The sequence below is a fragment of the Cervus canadensis genome, chromosome 23 (assembly GCF_019320065.1).
Source record: "Cervus canadensis isolate Bull #8, Minnesota chromosome 23, ASM1932006v1, whole genome shotgun sequence".
NCBI classification, from domain to species: Eukaryota; Metazoa; Chordata; class Mammalia; order Artiodactyla; family Cervidae; genus Cervus; species Cervus canadensis.
The window spans coordinates 13511670-13524307 of record NC_057408.1 but is presented as its reverse complement, the minus strand read 5'-3'; the positions used below and the strand labels follow the sequence as shown (position 1 = coordinate 13524307).

The 12638-nt window shown below is 54.6% G+C and overlaps 1 protein-coding gene across 1 annotated transcript; it reads left to right on the top strand.

The window, feature by feature from the left end:
- The first annotated feature begins 7495 nt into the window (after positions 1 to 7495).
- On the top strand, positions 7496 to 11980 carry RAX (retina and anterior neural fold homeobox). The gene is made up of 3 exons (XM_043443739.1): positions 7496 to 7784; positions 8076 to 8332; positions 11134 to 11980. Exons 1-3 carry the CDS (start codon positions 7496 to 7498, stop codon positions 11638 to 11640), a joined length of 1053 nt encoding a protein of 350 aa, XP_043299674.1. The 3' UTR covers positions 11641 to 11980.
- Positions 11981 to 12638: the final 658 nt, after the last annotated feature.

Sequence of the window (12638 nt, the reverse complement as noted above, 5' to 3'; positions counted from 1 at the left end):
AAGTACTCCAGGAGGCCGTCCGGAAACTGGGGGAGAGACAGACAGGCCTATAACAATGCTGCCCTGACAGGGCGCTGGGAGAGGAAATGAGGACTGACTCCCTGATCACTGCCCTTTCAAAAAGGGGAGGAGAGGACTTTCCTGCGGGTCCAGTGGTTAAGAATCGGCCTGCCGATGTTGGGGACATGGGTTCGATCCCTGGTCTGGGAAGATTCTATGTATCTCGGGGCAACTAAGCCCATGTACCACAAGTACTGAGCCCGCGTGCTCTTAGAGCCCTTGCTCGGCAACAAGAGAAGCCACTGCTAAGAGAAGCCCGGGAACTGGAGAGCAGCCCCTGCTCTCCAAGACGGTAGAAAGCCTGGGCACAGCAACAAAGGCACAGCACAGCCAGAAATAAAGGAAACAAAAATTCTGAAGAGAAGAACCCTGGAGACGAGCAAACTCTGGGCGGCAGTTAGGTCAAGGCTGCTGCAAAGCGGGCATCCTCAGATTTGCCTTCTTAGCACCTAAGAGGATTGATGGGCTTCAAGACCATCATCCCCTTGAGATAAATGTCTCTTGTGCCTCCCCTAGACACTCTGAATTCAATTAGTTTAATTAGAAAACAAGTAAAGAGGAATTATCTGAATATAGCTTTGCTTTGCTTCTAACAATTTGAAAAAAAAAAAGGCCCATTTCTTTGGCAGAAATCCAAGTTTCCCTTTATTTACTTATTATGAGATAATGATGTAAATGTCCCACTTTTGGGGCAAAAAGGTGACCATCTCTTGCCCAAGAGGTCATATTTTACTTTTTAGAAGTAATGACACTCTCTGATTTTTTCACTCTTGAATGAAGTAGGAGTATTGATATGCTAGTCAATATTTTAAAAACATAGCCTCCAACTAATAAAAATAAATGAAAAAAAAATAAAAATCAAATTAAAAAAAAAACAGTAAAGGACATTGAGAGTTAAGAATGCTCTGATTTTGCAGTGTTTGCTAATTTGGGTTGTAAAAATACTCCCACTATGGCTGATTCAAGCCACTGATAGGAACTCAGAGCTGGTGAGAGGTGCTAACCTTCCGAGCACAAGCCAGGGAGAGCTGGTTCTAAGGCAACAGTGGGTCGGGATATCAGTTGTTTGCCCAAAGGCCCTGCAAATCTGTTGCCAAGGGCGCTTTTCTCCTCCACAAAGGCCACCCGGATTTGCACCGGCTGCAAAAGCAAGCTCAGGGCAGAGGTAACTGTTGACAAGTGACTGGGGAGTATCCTGAGGAGCAGCTTCATTGCGTGTGCACAACAAACATATTCCTCCGGGATTCAAGCGTGGACCAGGTCTGTGCACAAGCGTGGGGCACCCAGTGACGGGTCCTGCGAGCCGAGGGGCGATGGCAAAGCCACAGCGGCCTGCTGGAGTCGGGGAGCCTGGAGCCTGGCCTCCAGCCCAGCTCCATGCAGACGCTCTGTCTCATTAGGGTGAATCACTCAACTTCTCTGGATCCACGTTTCCACACCCAGTAAGGAAAAATGGCAGCTAGAAGCAAATGAGCAGACACCAAGCTCCGTCTTCTAATTCCTAAGCCTGCGCTCAGTCACTAAGTCGTGTCCAGCTCCTTGTGACCTCATGGTAGCCCGCCAGGCTCCTCTGTCCACGGGATTCTCCAGGCAAGAATATTGCAGTGGGTTGCCATGCTGTCTTCCAGGGGATCTTCCCCACCCAGGGATCAAACCCAGGTCTCCCGAATCGCAGGCACATTCTTTATCACTGAGCCATCTGGGAAGCTCGTGGTCCTCTGAGATAACAGAAAACTAAACCAGAGGTTAGTTTTAAGTATTGTTGTTCCCAAAATAATGTAATTGGGAAGCAAGGGGAGTGCCAAAGAGGACAGACTTCTTGCTAATTACTGGATGGTGTGCAGAGAGCTGTGGTCCCTGTTCCTACATCAGAGGAAGACTTTCAAATGGAGCCTGCTGCTGGGAAACACAACTGTCCCCAACTGGGCTATGTTTCATTTTTGTTAGTAGATGAGATGTCTGTTTTCATCTGTTCTTCCAACAGGGCACTCAATTCAGCCAGACATGCCTGTGAGGCCCGTCTCTTCATTGGCTTATGTATTTTAGCCACAATTATGTTATAGGATTTTTATTCACTGCAATACACTTATATCAACACTTTTTTTTTTTTTCGCTGCACTGCTCACCTTGTAGGATCTTAGTTCCCCAAACTGGGGTTGAACCCATGTTCTCTGAAGTGGAAACCCACAGTCCTAACCACTGGATCACCAGGGAATTCCAAACACTTATTTCAATGTAGCCTGAAAAGAGTAGAGAGGATTTAGGTGGTCATATTGGCTAATAAACTGGAATTTAGGAAGTGTGTTGATCATTTGGGCCAGTTTTGTGGAAGTGGTGAGGGATTGTCTACTTATAAAAAATGGAATTTGTGATAAGAACTCCAAGAACATTTTCCTGATATACCTTCTGTGACGCTTCAAGTAGGGAAATGTTTCATCAGTTGGGAAGATCTGATAGTGAGAGATAGGATATTTTATCTCTGGACTCAATATGTCAGTATTAACAAGTGAGTTTTGCTGTTGATTTTTTGGGAATGACTGTCAGCAGCTTGTATATTGTACGGATGACATACAGTAATAGACAGTATAGAGGAGAATGTATGTGTGCGTGCTAAGTTGCATCAGTCATGTCTGACTCTTTGCGGCCCTATGGACTGGAGCCTGCTAGGCAGTAAAGAACCTGCCTGCCAATGCAGGAGGTGTAAGAGATGTGGGTTTGGTCCTTGGGTCGGGGAGATCCCCTGGAGGAGGGCATGGAAACCCGCTCCAGTATTCTTGCCTGGAGAATCCCATGGACAGAGAAGCCTGGTGGGCTACAGTCCATAGGGTCGCAAAGAGTCAAACATGACTGAAGCGACTTAGCACGCACAAATGTGGGAGGTGGTACATGAAGTGATTAGATGGATATTCCTGAAAAAGCACCAGGGTTCAAGTCCTAGCTCCACCCGAAACCAGCTGTAAACCTCTGGCAAGTGACTTGTCCCCAGTGTCTCAGGTTCCTCATCTGGAAAGTGGAGATAATAATAGTGTCTACCTCACAGGGTTATTGTGAGAACTAAACAGGTAATCTACATAAAGGACTCAGAAGAGTGTCCACTGGCATATAGCTAGTGTTCAATAAATAATGTGCCATGTATACATAAATTTTAACTTTTTTTTTTCACTGTCAACACTGCTTTTTTTCCCCATTTATTTTTATTAGTTGGAGGCTAATTACTTGACAATATTGAATAAATTTTAATTTTTGATGACTGAATTCGTTGAACTCCAGTGTGTCTGTGTGTGCATGCGCGTGTGTTTTCAATGATTATATGCATTGAATTTTGCTTTGGGTATAACTAAAGTTAAGTTGCTTTGCCCAAATGAACATGTATCAGCTTGCAGGAGGAGACGGTGTGGTATGAGACAGATGGACTTATTCCAGAATTAAAAGGTATCTACTAAGGGGATAGTCTCCATGAAGATATTGAGTTGGTTTTATACACTTTATGGAGTCATAACCCGCAGGTCCTCCAACAGGCACTTAATCCACCAGAACTTGAAACACCTCTTCAAGGTGAGATTACTAGATTCCAATGCCATGAGCTCACTTTGCGAGTATGCCCCGTGCCACCCAGCGCACATAAAAGTCTCTCTGTAAACACCCATTTCCTCAGGAGTGTTGTGGGCAAAGTGGTCCACCCAGAAAGGAGACCCCCTTACACATCAAAGGTGAAGAGCCACCACAATTGCTGGCGTTTGGACTTTGTTTGGACTTTGTTTTCTGCAAGCTTGCCAGTCCCTAGCCCCTCTCTCCTCAAAATCTCCCAACTGCGATTATCGTTCTAGATTACCTACCCCACATCAGGCCCAGCCTCCGACTCTCAGACACCCCCTAAGTCCTAACGACCCTCTTTCTCCTTACTTCCGGAAAGGTTTCCCCAAACCACACCAAGACTGAAGGGGTTCAGCAGCATAAGATTCAGTCCACAAGGAGTGGGGGAGGGTGCGGAGGAGGGGGGTTTTCTTTGATCTACCTAATGAATTAATGAATTAAACAAAAGTGGAGTTCAGAAGCCAGGCTCCTTACTTTTGCTGAAGCTGGGCTGATTACCAGCAGGCAAAACTGCTGGAAAAATGCAGCTTGGGGCCAGAAGAATTAGGGACATGGCCGAGTCCATTCATCTTCCCTAATCGAGTTCTTGGGAAACACACATGTAGATTAGCCCCTAACAATGGCCCCCGGCTGATTGCTTGGAGGACCCTGCACTGTGCCCACAATGGCGCTGACTAGCTCTTTATGCCACGCACAAAAGAAGGCCCAGCCTCCCCTCGTCCTGCCTTGCCCTGTCTCCCCCTGGTCCCTTGCCAGTGGCTGTTGAAGTCCTTTCTGCTTTTCTCTGAAATAAACTCTGAAACGAACTGTAAATAGAAGCTAACCTCACCTGCACCTATTGCGGAGTGCGGGGCAGTTCCAGAGGGAATTAACTTTGGAAAACAAGGCCGGTAAGCCCCTTAGCGTGTGGGCAGGAGCTTAAGAAAACGCTGCCAATCTTTGTTTAGCGGTGGTTACAGAGATCAATGTAACATTGGGGAAGTTGACGTAAAAAGTATACTCATAGGGGAAACAACAGATAGCAACCGATTATCCCTACGGCTGCCTTCGGATCACTAAGGGGTCGTCGCTCCGCCCCCCCCTCCCCCCACCCCGCCCCCGGCTCTTTGTAACTGGGTGGGGGACCGTGTGGGTGCCACCAGCCCGTTTTCAGGGAGGGTGCTTTGGACAGCCTAGAAGAGCTGAAGGAGGCTGGCCGAAGGCTTCTCCTGCCCTGGGGCAGGGCCCTCCCGAGGGTCTGTCCTTCCTCCTGGACACCGGCGCCCAAAGGCCACTGTCTACAGGCTCGACTGCATCTCTTTGAGGAACTAAGCTGCCTCTGCCTCAGTGTCTTGTACACAGGATTCAGGGTCCAGAGAGGATTAAAGACAGACTGCATACTAAGATGCATCTTGAATCTGTTCAAAAATATCACACTCTGCCGTAATGATTACAAATGAGGGACAGCCAGACAGCACTGGATAAGGAGCCAGCGAGTCTGAGTTCTGGTCCTGTCTGCGCCACTTAAGGGCTGTATCATTTAGAGCCTCAGTCTTCTCTTCTGTAAAATGGGAGTAAATATATTTTTCCAGCTCACCTCACAGGGTTATGAGGCTAGGATGGTATGAAGAATGTGCTGCAAGCCATAAAGTGATATGCAAAACTGTAAAGTGTGTATTGATCTTCATTAATGTAGCTTTAAAAAAAAAGTTTCTCACATAAATCAGTAGCTCAAGTCTACCTACTGCAAACTCATATGTTTGCTATTTTAATTTACCTTTTTATAGTTTTATTAAAAACAGAGATTAGTGGACTGAATCCCTCCCATGTGCCCATTTTGGAGAAATAACCATTGCCATTTAAAGATCCTTAACATTGTCACGTGCCCTTTTAAATGTCCTTCTAACATTAATTTAAAGGTGGAGGATCCTAAGATTTGAGTTTTTCTCTTGTTGTCAGCAGAGGATGAAATGCTTAGATAGCATCACCAACTCAAGGGACATGAATTTGAGAAAACTCCGGGAGATAGTGAGGGACAGGGAAGCCTGGCGTGCTGCAGTCCCTGGGGTGGCAAAGAGTCGGACACGACTGAGCGACTTAGCGACTGACCAGCAGCAACCTCCTTTGTCTTGCTCTCTTACTGGAAGTTAAAGCCCTTGAGGCCATGGGCCCCAGGCTCTTCTTTCTTTTGTGATGTCAAGGAGGCGCACATCAGTGTCCCCTCTCAGTAGGGACGCAGTAAGTGCCCATCTTAGTGCAAGATGAAGTCAGTCAACATGGGGGCAGGGGAGACGCGTCGACCTGGAGATCAGAGGGCCTCTGCAAAGGAATTTTAAAAATCTCAGGTTTCTATCTGTATGAGATGGTGGATGTTAACTAAACCAGTAATCATTTATGTATGTATGTGTATATGTCTCAAATCATTATGCTTCACACCTTAAACTTACGCAGTCAGCACAACTAGGAAACAAAAGGAAAAGAATCTCTAGGTCCTTAGGCTTTTATTAGGAAAGCGTTTTGGTTCACACTTCCTGCCAGCATTTCAATGAAGGTGCTTCCTCGGATCTAGCATCAGGTGTGAGCAGTGTTGTTCATAGCACTGGGAGAAGGGGGTGGGGGAAGTTCATCCGCACAAATCATCTTTCCACTTGGCCTGTGGAAGCCACTCTGAGCCATGGCAGCCTCGTGGAGTCCCCAAAGGGGAAAGAAATGCGATTGACGGCGGCCGGAGCCCGCAGAGAGGCGAGACCTTGCCCCGGGGGGAAGGTCCTTCCGTCCTCAGCCTGAGGTGGGGTCATCTCGGCCTGGAACAGTGTTCGGTGGGGAGGGGTCCCTCAGGACAAACAGAGGGACAAACACCCAGACGAGTCTCCCACCGGCCGGAGGCCGGCCGCGCGTCGGACTCGGTGCCCCCGAGCCTTGGGCTGGGCGGTGGGCCCGGGAGGTCGCCGGGCCTGGGGACGCGGATGGCCCCACCGCCCATGGAGCGGGCGCCGTCGTCAGGGAGCTGCGGGCGCGCGATCCGAGGGGACAGGGAGAAGCGGTTAAGTCAAACACAATCAACCTGAAACCCGAGGCTTCGAACTACGGAGAAAGAGGAGCGCAGGCGGGGGGACATACAGAGGGAGAGAGAGGGGGAAATTCAAAGTTAAGGAGCGTGGACAGACTTCCGACGCCGTAAAGCCGGGTAGCCTTCCTTCTCCCGGTCTTTCAAGGGTCGCCGCAGGCGCTCAGTCCAGCGGAGGACGGGAGCCTGGGGGAAGGCGGGTCTGGAGAAGGGGAGGGGGCTGAAGGAGGCAGGTGAGCCTCCGGGGTAGGTGGGACGGAGGGCGTCGGCCCCACGGGGGCAGGCCTAGGCGAAGCGGGCCCTCGGAGCCGGAGCCGGGCGCCCGGGCCCGTCAAACAGGCCACCGCGGGCCTCCAGCTTGTGGACGGTGGACGGAGAGAGGGGAGGGGGAAGGTTCCGAGCGCGCGCCGCCGGGGCTGGGGGGGGTGAGGACCCCGAGGACGGACCGGGGAAGGACCCGCCCCGCTGCAGGGAGGGGCCAGGGCAGAGGACGGTGCGGGCGAGGGGAGGAGCCGGGGCGGGCGCGCTCCCAGCCTTAGCACCCCGAGTCCCGGCCACCCGCGGGCGGAGCTCCAACTCCAGCCGGGGCCCAGGCGCCCGCGGACCCGGCGCTCACCCGCCTCTAGTGCGCACAGGCGGGGCTGGCGGCGCTCGCAGCTCTTGGCCGCGGTTCGGTCCCCCTCGGGCTGGACGGCCGCCCCCGGGGGAGCCGACTTCGAGCCTCTGCTCGCGGTCTTCTGGGCCGGCGGCGAAGCCGAGAGCGCGGGCCGCGTCCTCCCGGCCCCGGCGCCCCCCATGCACCTGCCGGGCTGCGCCCCAGCCATGGCCGACGGCAGCTTCTCGCTCGCCGGCCACCTGCTCCGCAGCCCCGGCGGGAGCACCTCACGGCTGCACAGCATCGAAGCCATCCTGGGATTTACTAAGGACGACGGGGTCCTCGGCTCCTTCCCGGAGGAGCGGGCCGCCCGGGGCACCAAGGAACGAGATAGGAGGCTGGGCGCGCGGCCCGCCGGCCCCAAGGCGCCTGCCGGAGGCGCCGAACCGTCCCCACCGCCCGCCCCGGCGCCAGCCCCGGAGTACGAAGGTGAGTGCACACCCCGGCTGCCCCGAGACCCTCTTAGGGCTCCCAGACTCAGGAGCTCTGCGAGAAGAGGAGAGAGCCCCTGCCTTCGCTGTTATTAAAGCATCTGGGAGCGGGGCTGGGGCTGTGTGCATAGCAAGGGCTTCCCACCTGCTCTCTGGAAAAGCTTAGGGACCCCTCGCAGCCCTCACCCCCCTCCTCCTTGGGCCAGCTCGGAGCCCTTGTAGGGAGGCAGGGTGGCCCCCGGGTACCCCGAGCAAGTGTCTCTGACCGTCGGGGGTCTCCTCGTCCCAGCCCCCCGCCCCTACTGCCCCAAGGAGACCGGGGAGGCTCGGCCGAGCCCTGGGCTGCCTGGAGGACCGTCCGCCCCCGGCGACTCGAAGCTGTCGGAGGAGGAGCAGCCCAAAAAGAAGCATCGGCGGAACCGGACGACCTTCACCACGTACCAGCTGCACGAACTGGAGCGCGCGTTCGAGAAGTCGCACTACCCCGACGTGTACAGTCGCGAGGAGCTGGCGGGCAAAGTCAACTTACCCGAGGTCCGAGTCCAGGTAAAGCGCGCAGACCGGCCCCGGGGAGGGCGGGTGGCTCAGGCTGCGGCCGGCGCTCCCCAAAATCCCCGGGGGACCTCGCGTTTATGGCACTTTCCCCGTGGGCCCTCCTCGACTTGGCTCTCCCAGAGCCCCCCGGGAGCGTCACAGATTTTCCGTGCGCCCCGCGCACCGGCCCTTGGACGGTCTGTTCGAGTTCATAGTAGCATCTCCCCTTTGGGGTCCCCTCCTTCTAAACCAAAGAGAGGAGTTGGGAATGGCTGATGAGATGGAGAGGCGACAGCATCCTGGACTGGGGAGGGGGCTTGGGGACGGGGTGAGGGGGGGGTGGTCAGGGAAACCCTGAGTGGAGAGGGAGTGTAGGAAGCGGCTCCAGTGTAACCGGATTGAGGCCCCAGATGCCTCCCTATTCGCTAACGGCGCGCACCTCCTTGAAAGCGAAAACCCTGTCTTCTTACGGGAGCCTGGCGCCTCGCAGTTGAAACTTTCGGAGGATTTGTTTAAGAAACTGACTTTTGCTTCTCTGGGGCACCTCCAGCCAAACTTCCCGCTGCCGCGGAGGCCCTTTTCTTTTTTATTTAAAGGGGTTTTTGCTTTAATTAAGGCTGAATTATCTTTAATCCCTGATCATTAAAATATTTGAAAGCCTTAAATATTTGCTAGTCATCTGTGAAAAATCTGGGAGGATTTCCAAATTGGGAGAGGCCTGAAAGGGAGACATTGGGAACAAATTTCGCCGTATCTGTAAGGCCGAGGGGCTGAGATGGGACTTCTGTGTGTGTCTAATGACTTGGATTTCCAGGAAGGGAGGAAACTCAGACGTTTGGGGCTTTTAGCCTTGTCTTAAAAAGTAAAAGCAGACAGACTCTTACTTTTGTCTTTTCTGCTTAGTTAAAGGGGTTAAACTAATGGGTTAATGTCATGGTTTGAAAACATAGTTCCCTAATGTGACTTAGCACTAATGGGCAGGGACAGTTCCATTTCTCCTAATTCGGGGCAGAGGAGCTGCAGGGGTTTCACGGAAGGGGTGGACATGTCAGCACCTGCTTTACAGGGAGGGAGGGTGGGGTGGGGAGAAGGGAAGAAAACAAGTGAAAAATGAAGAAAAAGGAAAGGGCAAAGCCCCCCAGTGCCTCTCTGGGATACAGGCCCAGCCCACTCAAGGGCTGTCTTCACACCGCTGTCCCACCCTCCTTCTCCTTTACTTGTTCCTTCCCTCTCAACTTGCTCGGGGATGTTTGCTTCTTGTTTAAGATATGTGCTTCTTGAGAACAGTGTCTGACTTCTCTGTATCAGGGGGCCAGCACAGTGGCCCAGCATATGGTGTGTGCTTAACACATGGCTATGATGTCATCAGATGGGGGGGGGGGACTAGACAGGGTCCCCACTGTGTTGAGGGAGCAGAGAGCAGGAGAGCGGACTACCCCAGGCTTTAGCCCTTGAACTCTGGATACTGGACCTAAAGCCTATAGTTGATATTTTAGGGGATGGAGTGGGATTTGGGGTGGGGGGGCAGTGAGATGTGCCAGTGCTTATATATCTAATGTTTCTGGGGAAATTCTGGCCTGAGATACACAGATGAATCATTTACAGAAAGGGGCCCAGGGAATCTGCATTTTCTGTTCTTTCTCTCCCTCCCCCTCCCACCCACCGAATCCCAGCCTTGCAGACAGTTGCCCTGCTCTGCTCAGGTGTTGGGTGTTTTTTTCCCCTCAGTTTTCCTAGGGAGTCCCTCTCATTATTAACTCAGAACTGCTGTCTCCCTTTTGAGGTGTCAACTTTCCCCCCATTTTCCTTCATAAATTCAATGCTGAGGCCCCCAGTTTGGCCAAAGTTCCTCCTAGATTCTGCATTAAACTAGACCAATTCTCTGTGTTCTGTTTTTTTTCGGGGTGGGGGGGTACCTCGGTAGTGAAGCCTTAATTATGCCCCCTCCTGTGCTTTTTATCAAATCAGAAGGGAAGTTTCAGCATTAAGAGACTTCACTCTTTAAAAAAAGAGACTTCACTCTTGGCATGGACTCTCTAAAACAAAAAGAAAAACTTGAACTCATTGAATTCATCTTAGGATCATGTCAAAACTAACTCCATACAATAAAAGTAGACTATTAAACTTGAACTATTGTAATCCTCGAAAGCCACTTTTAAGAAACATCAGAAATACGAGTCAGATATCAAGTAAAAATGAAAATCTTAGGAGAGCAGCAACATGCATATTTAAGTATGCCGGGGATAAGAAAATCAACCCAGTTTGTCCTGTCAGTTACCGTAACCAGGAACGGGGAGACAGGTCCATTTTGACAGCCAGTGTTGCCAGTTGGAGTACTTCGAGCCTTCGTTTATACCTATGTTTATAACGGAGGCAGAGGTAGATAGGCACTGTGAGCCGCGCCACGCGGGGAGGAAGCCGGGTCCAAAGCGAAGTGTCAGCATGGGGCGCCAGCCAGCAGTCGCAGAAACTTGGTGAGATCGGGTTTCCCACGCCCCACGGTCCGGCTCCGGGGTTAACTTCATTTTCCCCCCGCCTGTTTGGTGCCACGAGGTGGAAACTACCACAGCTAGGGGTGAGGTGAAACAAGGATAGCTGGAACCACCCCGGACGACCGGGTGGGACAGAGTCTCAGAGCGCGCGAGGGAGGAGGGTAGCCTTGGGCAGACGGGACAGAACAGAAGGGCACCGCGGGTGTGCAGCAGGGGTCGGGGGATGAGAGGCGCAGCGGGAGCCGTGGAGCCCCGGCTTTCCTCGCGGGCGGGGAGTCCTGCGCCCTCCGCACCCCGACGGCGCTCTGCTGCCTTCCGCAGGTGTGGTTCCAGAACCGACGCGCCAAGTGGCGGCGGCAGGAGAAGCTGGAGGTGTCGTCCATGAAGCTCCAGGACTCGCCCCTGCTCTCCTTCAGCCGCTCTCCGCCCGCCGCGGCCCTGGCGCCCCTCGGGGCGGGCACGGCGGGCGGCGGCGGCGGGCCGGCGGGGGGCGCCCTGCCGCTCGAGTCGTGGCTCGGGCCGCCGCTCCCGGCCGGGGGCGCCACGGCGCTGCAGAGCCTACCGGGCTTTGGGCCGCCGGCGCAGAGCCTGCCCGCCAGCTACACGCCGCCTCCGCCGCCGCCGCCCTTCCTGAACTCCCCGCCGCTCGGCCCCGGCCTGCAGCCCCTCGGGCCGCCGCCGCCGCCGCCCGCCTACCCGTGCGGGCCCGGCTTCGGGGACAAGTTCCCGCTGGACGAGGCGGACCCGCGCAACAGCAGCATCGCGGCGCTGCGCCTGAAGGCCAAGGAGCACATCCAGGCCATCGGGAAGCCGTGGCAGGCCCTCTAGGGGCCCCAGGGACCCGGTCGGGCCAGACGCCGTCCCGGGAGCCGACCCCGAGCCGCAGGCGCGCGCACCCCTTCTCCCTGGTCCCCCGGGCTCGGCCCCTCCTGCCCAGCACCACCGGAAGATCCGGGTCCGGGTCGGGCTTCTGCGCCTGGCTCACCCCGGAGGGCTGACTCTCAGGCCAGTCGAGGGCCTCTGGCCACCCCCCCACGTCCCCACGGACCCCTGGCCTCGCTGCTGGACGGAGACAGGTGGCCACGTTACCACCACCCGGCGGGCCCCGGAGCCGCCAGGTTCAAGGAACCCAAAGCCTCTGACCTCGGCCCCTCCAGGGCGGCGTGGCAACCCGATGAAGAACAACTGGGAGGAAGGGGAGACGGAGAAAATTTGAGGGACTATTTGTAATAAGTAGCTTCAAAGAATTGAGGGGGGCGGGGAGAATTAAAGATTGACCTGTTTTGGTTTGACTCTGGTTCAGCGCTCTCAGGACTGCGGGGGCGCGGACGAAGCTATGTGTATGAATGCGTGTTCGGGGGGGGGGGGCGTGCTCGGGTGATGGATCCGGGGTTGCAGGAAAGCAGACAGCGGAGGAGGAGCCGGAATGCCCCCCGCCTCCCCGCCGCGCATCCTCACGGACCCTGCGCTGCCGCCAGGATGCGCCCGCGTCCACGACCCCGCGGCGCCCTAGACCGGAGCGCCCCTCTCCTGGCGCGACGGGCCCCTACGAGCGTGCGGGGTTCTGGGTGCTTGGAGCCGAAGTCTCAGCTGCCTGTGCGTTCCCAGCCCCTCGATACTCCAATAGCCGGGCTGCAGCCGCTACTTGGAAGGACTGACTCCAATAGGAAGCATCCAACCACACCATCTTCCCAGGGTAAGAGCTGAACTTCCCGAAGCTCCTGGCGGCCCCGCCTCCCTCTTTCCAGCCCGCAGCGGCCCCAGACGCCTTTCAGATCACCAGGTGTCCAGGTCACCAACTCGGGGCCAGCCCCTGCTACCCAGGG